The sequence below is a fragment of the Elephas maximus genome, chromosome X (assembly GCF_024166365.1).
Source record: "Elephas maximus indicus isolate mEleMax1 chromosome X, mEleMax1 primary haplotype, whole genome shotgun sequence".
NCBI classification, from domain to species: domain Eukaryota; kingdom Metazoa; phylum Chordata; class Mammalia; order Proboscidea; family Elephantidae; genus Elephas; species Elephas maximus.
In genome coordinates, this window is record NC_064846.1 from 102,607,999 (window position 1) to 102,626,930 (window position 18,932).

General features: G+C 40.7%; 1 protein-coding gene across 1 annotated transcript in view; it reads left to right on the forward strand.

Moving 5' to 3' along the window:
• The window catches only part of OPHN1 (oligophrenin 1), a 562,106-nt gene that overhangs the window by 204,065 nt on the left and 339,109 nt on the right, over nucleotides 1–18,932 (forward strand). Inside the window, exons 4-5 of the mRNA XM_049872355.1 lie at nucleotides 1,954–2,015; nucleotides 7,148–7,219. Coding sequence (XP_049728312.1) covers nucleotides 1,954–2,015; nucleotides 7,148–7,219 — 134 coding nt within the window. The remainder of the gene's footprint in view (nucleotides 1–1,953; nucleotides 2,016–7,147; nucleotides 7,220–18,932) is intronic.

Consider the following 18,932-nt stretch of genomic DNA (forward strand, 5'->3'; position numbering starts at 1 on the left):
TGGGTTTATTGGTTTATGTGTTGACACTCAACATTTGCCATCTAATTTAATCCTTACAGAAACACTCTCAGATAAATAGCATGATGCCCAATTTACAACTGAGGCAACTGAAGATCAAAGGTCAAGTCACATAGTGAGAGGATGATAGAATAAGCTTGTAAATCCAGGTCTCTCTCTCTAGAGGTTATGCTCCCTCTGTCTCTCTGTGCTATTCCCCAAGCAAAAATCCTCATCATCTAATACCCTGTCTATTAGTCTTTCTACAATACCACTTGCCTTTCTTATCTACAATTCCACAAAGGTCTCTTTCTTCAAGAAACTGAGAAGAAACATAACTAGAGTACAGGGAGGTGGATTTTACATTAATATTAAGGAAGACGTTTTAATAGAGAAATCCAGAAAGTGGGGAATGGCTTGCCACAGGAGAGAGTGAGCACCCAGGCATTTAGAGTGATGAACTGCCTCAGTTTGCCCAGGGCTGAGAGATTTCTTGGAATGTGGGGCTTTCAGTTTTAAAACTGGGGCAGTCATAGGCATACTGGGACAAGTTTGTTACCCCACCATCATGCCATTTGAGGTTTTTGAGCAGGGGCTGGGTAGCTGCTAATGGTGGTTGTTTCCCAGGGCCCCGAAGCATCACACTAGGGTTTGGACAAGACCACGTGAGTCCCCTGTGTTACTGTGGAATAAGGTATTTACCTTGTTTGTGTTTTTAGGCCTAATGTTCACATTCCCCTGGTAAAATCAGTCACAGAGGGTACAATAGTGGGTCTTACTGCTCTTTGTACTACTAGAGCATAGTTTTGTTGTTGTTATAATTTTGTTTTATTCATTTTTTTTTAATATAAGAACATACTCCCAGATAGTTAAACTTAGACTCAAGCTCTGCATTTTTATTGGGTCAAACCAATTAAATCTTCTGACACTTAGCAGGTAAATCCAGGATTAATTGGTCTGGGGAGGAGTATGGCACTGGTATTTGTTTAAGCTCCTCAGTTAATAAGCAGCCCTGGTAGTGCAGTGGTTAAGCACTTGGCTGCTAACCTACAGGTCTATGCTTCAAACCCACCAGCCACTCTGCAGGAAAAAGATGTGACAGTCTGCTTCCGTAAAGATTTACAGCCTTGAAAACCCTATGGGAGAAGTCTACTGGATCCTGTAAGGTCACTATGAGTTGGAATTGACTAGACAGCAGAGAGTGGGCCTCAATTAATGTGTAGTCAGGGATGACAATCACTGCTTTAGAACAAAAAGAAAGGAAGAGAACTAAGTGATTGAATGGTTACCATGTATGCTGAGAACTGTACGTGTATTATCTTAGTTATCAAAACAACCCACTGAGATAAGAATTATTTCCAGAAAAGGAAAGTGAGCCTCAGAGAGATTGAGTAACTTACTTAAGGTCACAGAGGTGGTAAATTGAATGTGCTTTTTACTCAACCTCAGTGCTTCTAAAACCAAGAAAAATGACACTTAATAAAACCGGTTTCCATCCCATTGTTTCATTTGATCTCCGTAACTACTCTGAAGTAACTATTATTAATATTTTACAAATGAAGAAATTGAATCATGATGAGCCTAAATTGATTGACATAAAGTTGTTTAGGTTGGTGAGTAGTGGAGCAGGGACCTGAACCCAAATCTTGGTATAGTAGAGCTGCCTTCCCACAGCACACTCATTGCCCCCTCTCCGAATCTGTTTGCTTATCTGTGAAAAGAGAGAAGCCCTGGCTGCTCCCAAGTGTAGCTGTGAAGGTTAAATGAAATATCATATATGAAAGAGCTCAGGGGTATTAGCAAAAAAAGAACCATTCATTAGCATTTGGCACCTTCCTCAAGTGGCCATGTGAGTTTGGGACATTGGTCCCTACCTCATGTCCCACAGATCTCTCTGTCCACTTGCCTATCAAGCCACATGATTAATATGCTTCATTTTTTATTCTCTCCTTCCAGCTGAATCTTTCAAAGAATTTGCTGAATTGCTCAACGAAGTAGAAAACGAGAGGATGATGATGGTAGGTCATCAACACTGGGCCTGGAGCTGAGATCGTGGGGATTTTTCCTGTCTTTGTTGGTTGGATTCACCCTCTATTATTTCTGTTTTTATGCAAGCTCTCACTCTGAGGTTTGGTATTAGGTAGAGAAAAATTAGCGTGGGTATCCTATCCCTGTTTATTTCAGTGACAAAAGATTTCAGAAGAGATTAAACTAGGCTGTTGAATATGTTGACAAAAACTGTGATCTTTCTGAATTATCTTTTTATGAATTTGTTTCTCTGCTTCCAGAAATACAAATATGGCCTTTATTTATATTTGGCAGCTATTGTTTTATTTAAATCTATGTGCAAATGTTTTTCCCCTTACATTTAAAATCTAATTCTTTTAAAATTTTAAAAACGATCTTTTTGTATAGTCTCCAGACCAGCAGGATCAGTATCCCCTGGTAAATTGTTAAAAATGCAGATCCTTAGACCCCACTCCAGACCTACTGGGGACTTACAAGGGAAAACCATGCCAAAGTACTTTCGTTGGTCAATATTGGTTTATATTAGGGGTGCAAGGGTAAGGTGGGAACTCTGGAGAGGACAGAAAAGAGGTTTGCCTTCACTTTCTCTCATAAGCTGACTTACTGTTGGCATCTCATGCTTGCTAAATACATTTGTTCCAATAGCAAGAGTTCTTTCATCTGAAATCTTTCTCCGCTTCAACAGTATGGTACTGACTTCTCAGACTACTTCTCACATCCCATCTAGGCTCCTAGAGAGGTAGGAATGAAGGCAGGTAGGGCAGTTAGAGACTTAGAATACCACTAACTTACTTGTTGACTTCAGACTAATCACTTTATTTCCCTGGGCCTCCCTTTCCTTATTCATAAAATGAGAAAAATAACCCCTACCTCCCACGGTTGTTGTAAGTACTCTGAATGATATAATGAATATGGAAGTGTTTGATAAAGGGCAAAAAATTGTTTCTAGTATTGTTGGTTTCCTCAAGATTCAGCTGAGGAAGTGTGCCTTGGGAATTCTCTTGCTTTAAGATTCACTTCTAAAGATAGCAAAATTTGCTTCTAAAAATTTGTTTCTAAAGAGAGACCAATATTTGTGTTTTTCCTGGAGCCAGCAAATGGCCCACTAGCCAGTCCTCACTCTACTAAACATTCTGGCCAAAGAATTTGTGGACTGCTGCCAATTTGATCTCAAACACATTCACCCTCAATTCATTCAGAAGCCACTAGAAAGCTTAGCTTTACTTCTTTTCAACCCTAGTTGCTTCTTGATCCCTTTTATTTACCTAATAACAAAACTCTAAAATATTGAAGTAGGAGTCATCTTTTGAGAAGTTGTTTTTCCCACTCTTCTTGCTGGTTCTCTGCCACAGGATGGACTACTTTTCTTCTGTCTTTAATTGTATTGTGCCCTTTTTTCCCCATAACTCTTCAATCACGTGAATGTTGGCCTCTTATTTACCACTTAATTCTAGGAATGTTGTGAAGGGTAGGTTCATCGGGGCCTTTCACACCATGCCAGGAATTCATTGCTTGATTTAACTTCTTGCATTTCCTGGAGCTGAGGTAAAAGGACTCCTCTACCCCAATCTGGATAATTTGGGATGTGTTAAACACCTTTTTATTCTTTCTAAAAGAAGAGGCAAAAAGAAACTTTGGAATAACAGGAAGCAAGTTCACAGCCCTAGAATGTGTCAGTTGCAAATATCTAGTCGTTCCCATAAATGAATTTAAATTGTGGCAGGAACTATGGAGGGAAGATATGAGGAGGAGCATTCCAGCTGTGATGTTCTTAAATAGTAGAATGGCTATCTGGGAGAGGTAGTAGTATCCCAGAAGGTGGCCTTTAAAAGTGTGGATAACAGACTTCCTATATGATCAGGGAAAGGGGGTATGCCTAGATGCCTTTCTTAATCTCAAGGGGACTCTGTTGGCAATGTGCAAGGTCTGTCTTTGAGAACTGCCAAGGATCATCTAATGAGGCACGTAATATTTCAAACAGTGCATCCTCAATGCCCTCTGGTAACTGGTTAACCATTAAAGATCCCTGATTAGTCTTGCATTACTGGGTTGAATACTGTCTGTTCTGCTAAGTGCCTTAATCCAGTATTAGTTTGGACTTCATCTAATAGAAACCTGATTAGATAAATTTACTAATGTGTTTAGGATGTTACTTCCTATATTGAAGACTCTACTCTGAGACAGCAGGTAACAGCTGTCCTCCCCAAGAGCTTCCAAAATAGATGCGGTGATCAGAAAGGAGACTAAAGACCAATTATGCTCAAAAGTGTTTTTTTGAGTAGTTGCTAGACTTCTAAGAGGTTTAAGGATAAAAGAAAATGAAATGAGAGTCAATCTTCAACATAACCTTTGCCTACAGCTCTAGCTCTCTGATCTGTCAGAAAGTAATACAATAACCAGTGAGTGTTAAGGAGAGAAAAAAGTTCAAAGTATCTGTGTTGTAGGGGGCTGGGAGCAATATTGCCAATCTGACGAAGGGAAAGCTATGGTCTCCAATTTCAGTGAATCATGTACCACTTTCCTAGACTGAACTGGGGCCAAACATCTAAAAACAGTGACCTTTGGACCCTGTGTGAGGCAATGCTGGCATACTTGCTTATGTAGGAAAATCTTCCTTGGACATGAAAAACCAGGACCATTGCACCATCTTGGGGATGCCTGCGTATTCAGTAGCCCATGTTACTCCCTTGGAAGTGGCATGTACCCTTCTTATTCAAAGACAAACTTCTTCAGGGTTTCCCAGGTGACCACTTTTTCATGTTACCTTTGTGAAACTGGTAATAATTTTTATAGTTCTTTATCCAGCCTACCCCAAAACTTTTAGTGGCATAAACTAAAATCATTTTATCACATTTCACTCTTTTGTGGGTTAGGAATTCAGGCAGGGCTCAGCTGAGTGATTCTTACCGTCTACATTGGTGATATTCACCTGGCAGATGGGTTGACCTGGAGGGTCCAAGACAGCTTCGCTCACATGTGTGGTACCTTGGCAGAGATAACTGGATGGGTGGGCTCAGTTGTGACTGTTGACCAGAGTGTTTACATTTGGCCTCTCCAGCTTAATAGTCTCAGGGTAGTCCTTCTTCTTACAAAGTGGCTCAGGGCTCCCAAATGTAGCTTCAGGCCTTGGAAATCACATAGTGCCACTTCTTTAGTACTCTATTGGTAAAAGCAGTAACAAGCCTACTCACATTAAAGTATAGGGTACATAGACATCGCCTCTCAATGGGAGGATTATCAAAGAATTTGTGGCCAGATTTGAAAACTGCCAAAACAGTAAAGAAAAATGACTCCAGTGAACTCATTTGGTTCCAGGTAGTTGATAGCATATAAACCACAGTCCAATAAAGTGTAGTGTGTGTGGGCTGATACTTTCAGCAGAAAAATTCTTGTTTCCAATCAAGGAGAGCCACCAGTGTCTTTATTTTTTATTCCAAGTCTGCTAGTTGAGCTGTGATTGAATGTGAGATCAAAGTGAATCTTCGTAGGTATCAGGGACTTCTGTAGAAAAGCCTCTACTGGGATATCTTGCAAGTATGAATCCAGGGACTTTCTTGCCATTGGCTAATGAACACACCAAGGGCTACAGGGGGCCCTAAGTGTCACACTGGGAAGTAAGTTATAGTATGATTAGAACCAATCGGGATAACGAAAATTTCATAGATCCAGTAGATGAAGAGATGAGAATCAGATAGAGCCTTGAAGTCTAGGCAGACAAGAGGTCTGTTTTTAGAAGAATCATCAAGGGGAGGGATGGGTTACCTGATTTTATAAAGCTAGGCTTATAGCAAACAGGGTTTAGAAGGCCAGTCCTAGAAATACTGGCCGTCAGAAGACATATAGAGGATGACTCTGACCCTAAGGTAGAAATGGTTTGTTCTTGGGTTTAGAAGGCCAGTCCTAGAAATACTGGCCGTCAGAAGACATATAGAGGATGACTCTGACCCTAAGGTAGAAATGGTTTGTTCTTGTCCAGTTTTTTATTTCCTGTTGTGTGTGGGCAGTCCTGGTATGACCAGTATTAGGAGTATTAGGATTAGGAGGTCAGAGATCACAAGATTGTTCTCACATAAAGGTTAGCAGTGCCTTGTTAGGACATTGCCCATTTAGCTGAACCTCGAATCATACCTGGACACAAACAGGAGGCCTGCAGGACCTGTATAAAATATGTACTAATGACCCAGCTTGACATGCTTTTTGGTGGTAGGTTAAAATTGCTTCTTAGTCTGGAGAATACATGAATGGTTAAAACTGGCTCTGTCACTAGCTTTTCGTTGTGAAAATATGTTTTGTCTTGATCCTTTACGTCTAATGTGACAGGAAAGCCAGTCTGTTGTTTCCCTGTTTTGTAATAGATCAGAAATTAATGCAGTGGTTCTTAAAAGCTAGCCCTTCAGATGCCTTCTCTGAGGCCTTCCATTTTAGTGAAATTAACTCACCACTGAGGAACCAAACCCCACTTGTTGCCTTGGACTCATGCAAATTCCCAAGAGCTTTGTGTACTTCATCTGCCCACAGAGCAAGGAGTTCAATTTGGATTGAACGTTTTTATATCTCCAGAACCCCATATCAATGCCCATATTTTTAGTACCCATCAACTACTGAGCATCAATAGTTAGGTAATTTGAAGGCCTGGTTCAGTGTGCTTGATGATGCTATAATACACTCCAAATGCTGAAGGAAATGTTCTGGCTTTATGACACACCAGGGCAGCACTGGGATTTATCCTGATGCTGTTACTGCTAACTTATTTGCCTACTTATGAAATGGTTTGCACTTGGTGCAATTGGCCTTTTCATGTATTCTTCTTTTTTCCACATGTACTGCAGGTCCCCAGGTGTGATAGACATGACTCTAGATATTTCTGGATTAAAAATCTAGACCAGACTATCAGTAAAGTTATAGAGAAATGCCCCTAATGTTCCTTCTCTCACTTCTTCTCTAAGCATTTGATTTGCTAAGACCAATGTGGAAAAAAGACTGTAACAAAAACAAAGAGAGTAAACAAACCAGTTAACACTTTGCAGGGTTGTATATTGCAAGAAGATTGTCTTAGCAGGAATCTTGTATCTGAACCTTGTTTACTTCAAAGTTGTTTTGTGTGCTTATTCTTTTTCTCTAGGTACACAATGCTAGTGATTTGCTGATCAAGCCCCTGGAAAATTTCCGGAAGGAGCAAATAGGCTTTACCAAGGTACATTTTCTTCTAAATGTATAACATGATTTTTACAGCATTTTAGTAGTCTATTAGCCTATCATTCACCACATATCTAGAGGATTAGTTTCTCTGAGAAAAATTAGCTTAGAAAATCTGGAATTGGCTCCTTGCAGTGTTGTCAACTAGTGGACAGGTCACTTCTCCTTTTGGGTCTTCAGTTTCACTAGCTGAAAAAGGGGCTCGATAATACAAGCTAGATGTATTTACTATCTACTATGTGCTGAGCAGGGCCCTGATGGCACAGTGGTTAAGAGCTTGGCGGCTAACCAGAAAGGTTGGCAGTTTGAATCCCCCAGCTGCTCCTTGGAAACCCTATGGGGAGTTCTGCTCTGTCCTGTAGGGTCTCTATGAGTTGGAATCAACTCAGATATGTACTGAGCACTGGGCTAGGTGCTTTATATGTATTCTCAAATCACAACAACCTTGTGAGGTAGTGGTATTATCCACATTTACAAATGAGGCAACTGAGGCTTGGACAACAAATAGCATGACTAAAGTTACATAGCTAATAAATGACAGTGAGCAGGATTTGGACCTGAGGATTTTTCTAGCTCCAAATTCATTAAGCCACACTGTATAGATCTGTGCTGTTCGGTATGATCCAGACCCAAACCCAGTGCACTAGTTTTTTAAATGAAATAGAATTAACAGTTCAGTTCTGCAGTTGTGCTAGCCACATTTCAAGTGCTCAGGAGCTACATGTGGCTAGTGACTACTGTATTAGATAATGAAGATATTGCTATCTCCATCATTGCAGAATGTCCTATTGGATAACGCTGTGCTAGATAATCTCAGATTTCTTTCAGTTTGACCATCCCTTGAATTTCCCTAATTCCTCAGTGTTTCATAAAGGGGTGTGAAGAATTTTCAATTTTAGTCTTTTGAGTTAGCTACAGGCCTGTTCATAAGCACCAGTATGTAGCCAACATGTAGCCAAGGTAGTCTCTTCTACCAGAACTAAAATATAGCATCTTGGCCAAGCATCCAGTTCTTTTACGACTAAGAACACATGCACCATCCAGTGGGTATTACCTGGACCATCATGACAAACAGTTTGTATTAAGGATATGGAAGTAGCAAGTTCTGAGATGAAAAGGAAGACTAGTGGATGTGCTCCCACTGCCTCATGTCATCAGTCAGGTTGACATGAACATTATATGAAATAAGTGGCATTCAAACAAAGTGAGTTTTCTGGATTCCATGTGCTTCATCTTTTCATCTGTAGTCTCATTAACATCGATCCTTAATTGGGAAGGAATATAATTAAAGGGCAGTAGAAATTTAATTTATTTTTTTAATTTTTGTTTATTGTACTTGAGATGACTAGCTTCTGATTAAACAATTAAACACATATTGTTTCGTGACATTAGTTGCCAAACCCATGCCATGTCAACACTCTCCCCTTCTTGGGTTTGGGTTCCCCATTACCAACTTTCCTGTCCCCTTCTGCCTTCTTGTCCTTGCCCTTGGGCTGGTGTGCCCATTTAATCTCATTTTGTTTTATGGGCCTGTCTAATTTTGGCTGAAGGGTGAACCTCAGGAGTGACTTTATTACTGAGCTATAGGATGTCCAGGGGCCATACTCTCGGGGTTTCTCCAGTTTCTGTCAGACTAGTAAGTCTGGTCTCTTTTTGTGAGTTAGAATTTTTCTCCAGCTCTGTCTGGGACGCTCTATTGTGATCCCTGTCAGAGCAGTCAGTGGTGGTAGCCAGGCACCATCTAGTTGTGCTGGACACAGTATGGTGGAAGCGATCTTTCCCTAGTGTCTTTGACCTTCTTCATTCTCACTTGCTCCAGATGGGGTGAGACCAGTGGAGTATCTTAGATGGCCACTCATAAGCTTTTAAGATCTCAGATGCTACTCACCAAAGTAGAATGTAGAAAATTTTCCTTATAAACTATGTTATGCTAATTGAGCTAGATATCCCCAAAGACTCTGATCCCCACAGCCCTCAGCCCAGTGATTTGGTCCCTCAGGGAGTTTAGATGTTTCTATGGAGCTTCCATGACCTTGCCTCGGACATGTTGTGTTGGTTTTCCCAGTATTGTGTACTGTCTTACCCTCCACCAGTTACCACTTACTATTGTCTAGTTAGTGTTTTTCCCTCCCACCCGTCACCTCCCTCGTCAACATCAAAGATTGTTTCTTTTTGTGTGTAAACCTTATCATGAGTTTTTATAGTAGTGGTCTCATATAATATTTGTCCTTTTGTGATTGACTTATTTCACCCAGCATAATGCCCTCCAGATTCATCCATGTTGTGAGATGGTTCTCAGATTCATCACTGTTCTTTATCGATTTTGGGTATTCCATCGTGTGAATATCCCATAATTTATTTATCCATTCATTTGTTGATGGGCACCTAGGTTGTTTCCATCTTTTTGCTACTGTGAACAATGCTGCAATGAACATGGGTGTACATATGTCTATTTGTGTGACTGCTCTTATTTCTCTAGGATATATTCCTAGGAGTGAGATTGCTGGATCATACAGTATTTCTATTTCTAGCTTTTTAAGGAAGCACCATATCATTTTCCAAAATAGTTGTACTGTTTTGCAATCCCCACCAGCAGTGCATAAGAGTTCCAATGTCCCTGCAACTACTCCAACATTTGTTATTTTCTGTTTTTTTGATTCGTGCCAGTAACGTCGGGGTGAGATGGTATGTCATTGTGGTTTTGATTGGCATTTCTCTAATGGCTAGTGAATACAAGCATTTCCTCATGTATCTGTTAGCCACTTGAATGTCTGCCTTATGAAGTATCTGTTCATATCCTTTGTCCAGCTTTTTAAATTGCACTTTGGGTGAAAGTTTACAGCTCAAGTTAATTTCTCATAAAAATATTTATATACATATTGTTATGTGACATTAGTTGCAATCCCTGTAATATGACAGCACACTCCTCCTTTTCACCCCAGGTTTCTTGTGTCCATTCAACAAGGTCCTGTCTCCTCCTGCCTCCCCATCCTGCCTCTGGGCAGGTGCTGCCCGTTTGCTGTTGTGTGTCTGATTGAACTAAGCAGCACGCTCTTCACGAGTATTATTTTATGTTTTATAGTCCAGCCTAATCTTTGTCCTTTGTCTGGAAACCCTGGTAGCACAGTGGTTAAGAGCTATGGCTGCTAACCAAAAGGTCAGTGGTTTGAATCCACCAGGTGCTCCTTGGAAACCATGCGGGGCAGTTCTACTCTGCCCTATAGGGTCTCTATGAGTCAGAATCGACTCGATCACAATGGGTATATAACGGGTAATCTTTGTTGGGCTTCGGGAATGGTTTTAGTTATAGGTTAACAGAGCGTCTGGGGGCCATGGCTTCAGAGGTTCCTCCAGTCTCAGTCAGACCACTAAGTGTGGTCATTTTATGTGAATTTGAGTTCTGCTCTGCACTCCTCTCCAGCTTCATCAGGGACTCTCTGTTGTGTTCCCTGTCAGGGTGATTATTGGTGGTAGCTGGCCACTATCTAGTTCTCCTTATCACAGGCTGATGGAGTCTGTGGTTAATGTGGCCCTTTTGTCTCTTCAGCTAATATTTTCCTTGTGTCTTTAGTGTTCTTCATTCTGTATTACTCCAAGTGGGTTCAGACCCATTGATGCATCTTAGATGGCTCCTCGCAAACTTTTAAGACCCCAGACATCACTCACCAAAATGGGATGCGGAACATTTTATTAATAAACCTTGTTACGCCAATTGACCTAGATGTCCCCCAAAACCATGGTCCCCAGGCCCCAGCCCTTGCAACTCTGTCCTTCAAAGTGTTTGGTCGTGGTCAGGAAACTTCTTAGCTTTTGCTTTAGTCTAGTTTTGCTGACTTCCCCGGTAATGTGTGTTATTTTCCCCTTCACCTAAGATGATTTTTGTCTACTATCCAGTTAGTGATTTTCCTCCCTCCCCGCCCTGGTAATCATCAAATAATGTTTTCTTCTGTTTTTAAACCTTTTCTTGAGTTCTTATAATATTGGTCTCATACAAAATTTGTTCTTTTGTGGCTAATTTGTCTCAGCATAATGCCCTCCAGATTTATCCATGTTGTGAGATATTTTGCAGATTCATCATTGTTCTTTATTATTGCATAGTATTTCATTGTGTGTATGTACCATAATTTGTTTATGCATTCATCTGTCGATGGGCACCTAGGTTGTTTCCATGTTTTTGCTATCGTGAACAGTGCTGCAATGTGGGTGTGCATATATCTATTCCTGTGACTGCTTTTATTTCTGTAGTATATATTCCAAGGAGTGGGATTGCTGGATCTTATGGCACTTCTATTTCTAGCTTTGTAAGGAAGCACCAAATCCGTTTTCAAAGTAGTTGTACCATTTTACATTCCCACCAGCAGTGTATAAGTGTTCCAGACTCTACCCAACCTCTCCAAAATTAATAATTTTGTGTTTATTAGATTAGTGCCAGCCTTGTAGGGGCAAGATGGCATCTCATTGTACTTTTGATTTGCATTTCTCTAAAAGGTAACCATCCTGAGCATTTCTTCACGTATCTGTTAGCCACCTGAGTGTCTTCTTCGGTGAAGTGTCTGTTCATATCCTTTGCCCATTTTTTAGTTGGGTCATATGTCTTTTTGTTGTTGAGGTGTTATAGTATCTTGTAGAATTTAGAGATTAGACTCTTATCAGATATGTTGTAGTCAAAATTTTTTCGAAGTCTGTAGGTTCTCTTTTTACTCTTTTGGTGAAGTCTTTTGATGAGCATAAGTGTTTAATTTTTAGAAGATCCCAGTTATCTAGCTTAGCTTCTGGTGTTTGTGTACTATTAGTTATGGTTTCTATACCATTAATGCTGCGTATTAAGCCCTCCAACATTGACACTATTTTTTCTTCTACGATCTTTATAGTTTCTGGTTTTACTTTTTGGTCTTTGATCCATTTTGAATTAGTTTTTGTGTATGGTGTGAGGTATGGGCCTTGTTTCATTTTTTTGCAGACGGACGTTGAGTTTTCCAGCATCACTACTTAGAAAGACTGTCTTTTCCCCATTTGATAGACTTTGGGCCTTTGTCGAAGTTCAGGTGACCATAGGTGGATGGATTTGCATCTGGGTTCTCAGTTCGGTACTCTTGGTTAATGTATCTGTCATTGTACCAGTATCAGGCTGTTTTGACTACCGCAGCCGTATAGTAGTTTCTTTGGTCTGGTAGTTCAAGTCCTCCTACTTTATCCTTGTTCTTCAGTAGTGTTTTACTTATCTGAGTCCTCTTCCCTTTTTATATAAAGTTAATGTCTTAGTCATCTAGTGCTGCCATTACAGGAATACCACAAGTGGATGGCTTTAACAAAGAGAAATTTATTTCCTCAGTCTAGTAGGTTAAATGTCCAAATTCAAGGCATCAGCTCTAGGGGAAGGCTTTCTCCCTCTGCTGGCTCTGGAGGAAGGTCCTTGTCCTCATTCTTCCCACGATTGAGGAGCTTCTCAGGTGCAGGGACCCCTGGTCCAAAGGATGTGCTCTTCTCCTGGTGCTGATTTCTTGGTGGTATGAGGTCCCCAACTCTCTGCTTGCTTCCTTTTATCTCTTGAGAGATAAAAGGTGGTACAGGCCACACCCCAGGGAAACTCCCTTTACCTTGGATCAGGGAGGTGACCTGAGTGAGAGTGGTGTTGCAATATCACCCTAACCCTCTTGACATGAAATTACAATCACAAAATGGAGGACAGCCATACAGTACTGGGAATCATGGCCTAACCAAATTGATACACACATTTTTGGGGGGACATAATTCAATCCATGACAGTTAATGATAGTTTTTCCACCTCTTTAAAGAATGCTGTTGGTATTTATATTGGGATTGCATTGTATTTGTAGATTTCTTTGGGTAGGATTGACATCTTCATGAGGTTAAGTTTACCTATCCATGAACATGGTATGCTTTCCCATTTATATGTCTCAGTTTATTGCAGTAGTATTTTTTAATTGTCTTTGTATGAATCTTTTACATCCCTCATTAGATTTATTCCTAAGTATTTAAAATTTTTAGGGGCTATTAAAAATGATATTGTTGTCCTGACTTCATTTGTGTAATTTTCTTTATTGGTATGTATGAATCCAACTGATTTTTGTATGTTTATCTTGTATCATGCTTTTCTGTTGAATCTTTCTATTAGTTTTAGTAGTTTTCTCGTGGAGTCTTTTGGGTTTTCTATGTATAGTATCATATCATCTCCAAATAGGGGCAGTTTCACTTCTTCCTTATAATTTGGATGCCCTTTGTTTCTTTTTCTTGCCTTATTGCTCTAGCTAGGACTTTCAGCAGAATGTTAAATAGGAGTGGTGATAAAGGGCATCCTTGTCTTGTTCCTGTTCTCAAGGGGAATGTTTTCAGCCTGTGTCCCTTAAGAGTTATGTTAACTGTTGGTTTTGTATAGATTCCCTTTATTATATTGTTGGAGGTGGGGAGGAATTGGGGTGGCAGCGAGCTGATGTCTCTGTCGCTGGGTTGCGTGGCATGGCCCATCAGGAAGGGGTGGAGGCAGCACAGGACCTAGGTGATAGCAAGAAGGGAAAGAAGAAGGGAAAAGATAAAGAAAAATAAAAAAAATTTGGCACTTAGGGAGCTGGCCTGTGGGGCTGTGCAGACCTGGGGAGTCCATGTGCCAGAAGCTCTCTAGCCAAGCAGTACAACACAGCCCACCAAGAAGTTGGGGGAGGTGCATGGAGTTGGATGGATGGAAGAAAAAGAAGGAAAGAAGGGAGAGGGAGAGAGAGAGAAGAAACAATAACAGCTGCAACAACAACAACAAAAACAGAAAAAAGACTATAAACAACCAATAAATAAATAATTAAAATGGCGCTGAGGGAGCTGGTTGGTGAAGGCGGCACTGATTCAGGTAGGCCACGGACAGTGACTCTCCGACTGAGCTGTGCAACACCAACCCTGCAGGCGGGGCAGGGACAGTACACAAGGCTGGGTGGGTGGGAAAAATGAAAGGAGAGAGAGAGAAAAGAAAGAAGAAAAAAGAAAGAGCAAAGCAAACAAACAAAAAATCACAGCCTATCAAAAAGGGGAGGTGATGGCACACATTACTAGCCGGGTGGGAAAAAGGAAAGAAAGGAATGGAGAGAGAAGCAATAGAAAATGCCCCAGAAACAAACAAATAAAAAAAGGAAACCCAACACTTGAGACTGTATTGGCATCTCCTGTCTGGAGGGGAGATAGGAGGGTAGAGAGGGTTAGAAACTGGCAAAATGGTCATGAAAGGAGAGACTGGAAGGATGGAGTGGACTGACTCATTAGGGGAAGAGTACATGGGAGTATGTAGTAAGGTGTATATAAGCTTATATGTGACAGACTGACTTGATTAGTAAACTTTCACTTAAAGCACAATAAAAATTATTAAAAAAAAAAGAAAACAACAATAACAAAAAAAGAAATCTAGTAAACCAAGAACTCACAGCCCGTCAAGAAATGGAGGGAATGGCACACGGGGTTAGTTGTGTGGGGGAAAGGAAAGGAAGGGTAGGAGAGAGAGAGAAGCAACAAAAAAGGCCAAAAAAAAAAAAAAAAGAATTTGAAAAACAAACAACAAGAAACAAAAAAGAAGAAAGCAAATAAACCAAAAAATTACAGCTTGTCAAGAAGGGTAGGGCATGGCACATGGGGCTTGCTCAGTGGGAGAAAGAAATGGTAGGAAGGGAAAGAGAGAAGAGCAACAACCCCCCCCCTCCGCCAAATATATATAAAATAAACAACAACAAAAAGAAAGCACGTGAACAAAAAAAAAATCATGGCCTGTCATGAAGGGGAGGGGATGGCACACGGGGCTAGCTGGGTGGGAGAAAGGAAATGAAGGAAGGGAGAGAGAGAGAGAGAAGCAACAAAAAGCCAAAACAAAAAACAATACCAACAAACAAAAATACAAACAATAAAAAAAATGGTGTGGAAGGGGCCAGCCAGTAGGGGTGGAGGGGGTGCCCAGTGACAGAGAGCTAGTAGCTCCTGTTGGGAGCTCTGTGAAGTTGCCTTTCCATATTCCGTCTCTGAGCTCTTTGACGGCTGTAGCCCAAGATGGGGAATCCAGTCACTTTGGCAGGTATGGGACCTCCACTCCGTGGCTCTCCTCATTCCCTGTTCTCTGTCCGTTTTTTATTCCATTTCATGCTTGGTCAAATTTTTTGTCCCTTCATTTGCTACTTAGGATTTCAGGATTGATGTTTGTTATCTGTTTTACTTAGTTTTTTGGGTCTTTGCTCCAGAGGGACTGCATAGTGCTTCTGTCTATAAAGCCATGTTGGTTCCACCTCCAGAAGAACCTTTAAAGATCACACAGTGGTATGGAAATAATTAACCAGTTGTTAAGTGACATGACAGTTGTTACGTAACACTAAATAAAGTGGGCAGATGAGAAAACTCCCACATCTGGTTTACTTTTATTCCTGAATGACAGTGGCAAAAAGAAGAATAAGAATATTCTGCAGTGACTGACTTGGTTTCATCTAAGGGCAGGAAAATAAATTTGTATCATCTACTTCTTATGTCCCAGGCTTGGGCTGTGAATTTTACCCGTGTTGTCTTCATTAATTCTTGTAGCAATCCTGTAGGTAAGAAGTATAATAGCCACTGTGCAATGAAGAAAGTGAGACTGAGAAAAGTTATATTCCTATCAGTCTTTTTTTCCTATCTCTTTACCAGTGGGGCCAACCTGCACACCTGCAAGGAAAGTGACCGACTATTAGCTATCTAGAATTATCCCAGTGGAGGAATTTAGGGTATTATAAACAGCACTGATCTCAGGACCAGAAAATGTGGCTTCCTGTCTACCCCTATGTGTTACCAATTTATTGTCTTTCAGCTCCGAATTCACCCCTCAATACCTGCTCTGTGCTAATGGACAGAATTCCTTTAAGCATCTTTCATGATGTTAAGCTTTCCCAGTAGAGAGTGCTGGAAGGACACTGTGGGATGAAGGGGCTCTCCTAATGTTTCCAACTGCTATACAGTTGGTCTGCCCCAGCCGTGCACCCAGAACATGTGGTTCCTGTGAGTCTGCAGCTTTGGTGTAACCTGGCAATAGCCTTTCTGCAGTTCCCTTAAAAAGGGAATCAAGTGCTTGAAAACTTTCCACCTGCGACAGCTCCTAAAGGCCTTTTGCTGGAGCCCAGATTCCCTCTGCAGCTCTTCCCCGCCCCAACAGCCCACCTGCTGACTGAACGGTTTTGATGGAGCTCCTTCTCCCTCTGCTGGCCTCCCATGAAGTCTGCTTGTGTTCTAGGGGGTTCCCACCAAACCCCTGCTCCCTCAACAGGCCCTGATGTGTTTTTTTGCAGCCCAGAGAGTTCCTACCCTGTCTGCATACCCACTCCACTGGTTGCTGATTGTCTGCTCAATACCTGCATGCTGGAAAGTTGCCTCCTGCTTGCTTAATGACTACAGACCACCTGGACAAATCAGCAAACTTCTCTGGAATCCAGTGCATTAAATTACACTTTCTCCAATGAAGTCTGAACCCCTTCCAAATTTGTCCTTTTTGGGGTACTCTCCCTCAGCCACGGGGTACCATATGGAGTTTCCTTATATCTTAAACCCTTTTTATCATAGTTTAATAATTCTTTATCGTGATTTCTACCTTCTGATTGGACCCAGACTCTGATACACCTAGTACTGCTGCTAGCTGGCTTTGTGACTTCTGTGGTAGGTATAACCCTGTAAAGTAAGGGTTATTACCATCTGTCTACAGAGAAGGACTCTGAGGCTCAGTAAAGTGTACTATCTAAGGTCCCTTATCCAGGAGGTGGCAGAACATGGATTTGAATTTGGTTCTCCTGATTGTAAGTCTAGGGTTCATTTCACTTCATGAGAGATACCATTTCTCTCAGGCCCAAGTTTTCTCATGTGTAAAACAAGAAGGATGGTCCCTTCCAAATTTGATCTTCTGTTTGAGATTCTAAGAGTAGTTAACATGGGGTTATTTAGCACTAGAAATCGACTAGTCATAATTCAGTGGGCTGTAAGTGTAAAATATGCACTGGATTTTGAAAACATAGTATGAAAAAATGTAAAATGTCTCATTAAGATTTTTTATATTGATTACAGGTTTAAATGATAATAAATTAGAATGCATTGGGTTAAATTAAATATATTATTGAAATTAATTTCACCTGTTTTTTTTTTAACATGGCTACTAGAAATTTTAAAATTTCATATGTGGCCTGCAGTATATTTCTATTGGATAGCACTGAACTAGACAATGTAATTACCTTTAGTAGAGTGCTCCTGCCATTACATGGGTTGCGGGTCCATAATCAACTAGAGGCAGGACTTGAAGAAAATTCATATACACATAGATATTGAATTAATTAAATGAGTTAACATATATAAAGTTCTTAGAATAGTTCCTGGCACATAAAAAGTACTAAATAAGTGTTTTTCTATTTTTATCATCGAGATTGTCATCGTTATTAGTGTTTTCATTATTGGTAGGGAAACAGGGAGAATATAAAGTCCTCCATAAAACTGTCCAGTTGATGATGGATTTACCATGATTAAAAATACCTAAGAACTGTGAAGTTAATGAAGGGGCAGGGGCATTGAATATTTCCCAAATGATGCGTATATTGAGACGTTTTACAGCAGTAGATCTCCAGGTCTGTGTCTCTGGCTTTGCAGGATGCGGAAGATGTTTGTTTGTCATAGAAGCTTAAAAAAAAAAAATAACGCAGAATGCTGGGCACTAATAAGGGGCACGTCATTCTGGATGAGCTCATCCTATTCAAACACGGTTAGTCCCTTCAGTTGACACTGATGCTACTACCACTTGAAGTAATAAATGTCTTGTGTGAAATCTGTGGAAAGGTGGTGGGACAAGCATGGAGGGGAGCTTTTCTGACTTTTGATACTGGAAGAATATTTTTCTTCTGTGACTCTTGTCTTATATGCACAGATTTTGAGCTGTTGGTCAGGGATGATTTGCTGTCTAATACAAGTCACTATGTTTGCATAGTTCATTTCCAGGCCAAGGAACTCTGTTTTCAGTTCAACTTAGATGACTGGGTTGCAGTCAATAGGCTGTGTCACTAACCAGAATCTCAGAAGGCTGTGTAGTAACTGAGTCATTTCACAGACAGAAGAGTTACCATTAAAGTAGCCAGTTTGCCATTCTGTGATGCTTGAGTACTAGCGTCTGTTATACAATAGCTTCTAAATGGCTATCTGATGGTTGGCTTTCCAAGCAAGTCTGTCTTGGAAGAAGTACAACCAGAACGCTCATTAGAAGCAAGGATGGCGAGACTGTGTCTTACATACTTTGGACATGTACAGGGCCAGCAGAAAAGAGGAAGACCCTCAGTGAGATGGATCGACACTGTGGCTACAACAGTGGGCTTAAGCATAGCAACGATTGTGAGGATGGCGCAGAACTGGGCAGCGTTTCATTCTGTGGTACATAGGGTTGTTATGAGTTGGAAGCGACTTAACAGCACCTAACAACAACAACAATTGTTTACCTCTGTTACTTTAAATAATGTTTTTAAACCTCTATTTCATATTTCATCGACTTTTGACTGTAGCTTTGTAAGATGAGGATATCAGCACCTCTTTATATCCTTTTAACCCTCAATTTCTGACTACTTTACCTTTCACTATTATGGTTGAAAGCATTACTATTGTAGCTGATAACCTTAATAAGTCTTTTTGGTGGTCATTATTGGGTTCATCTTCCAGGATTTGAACCCAAGTCTTTTGTT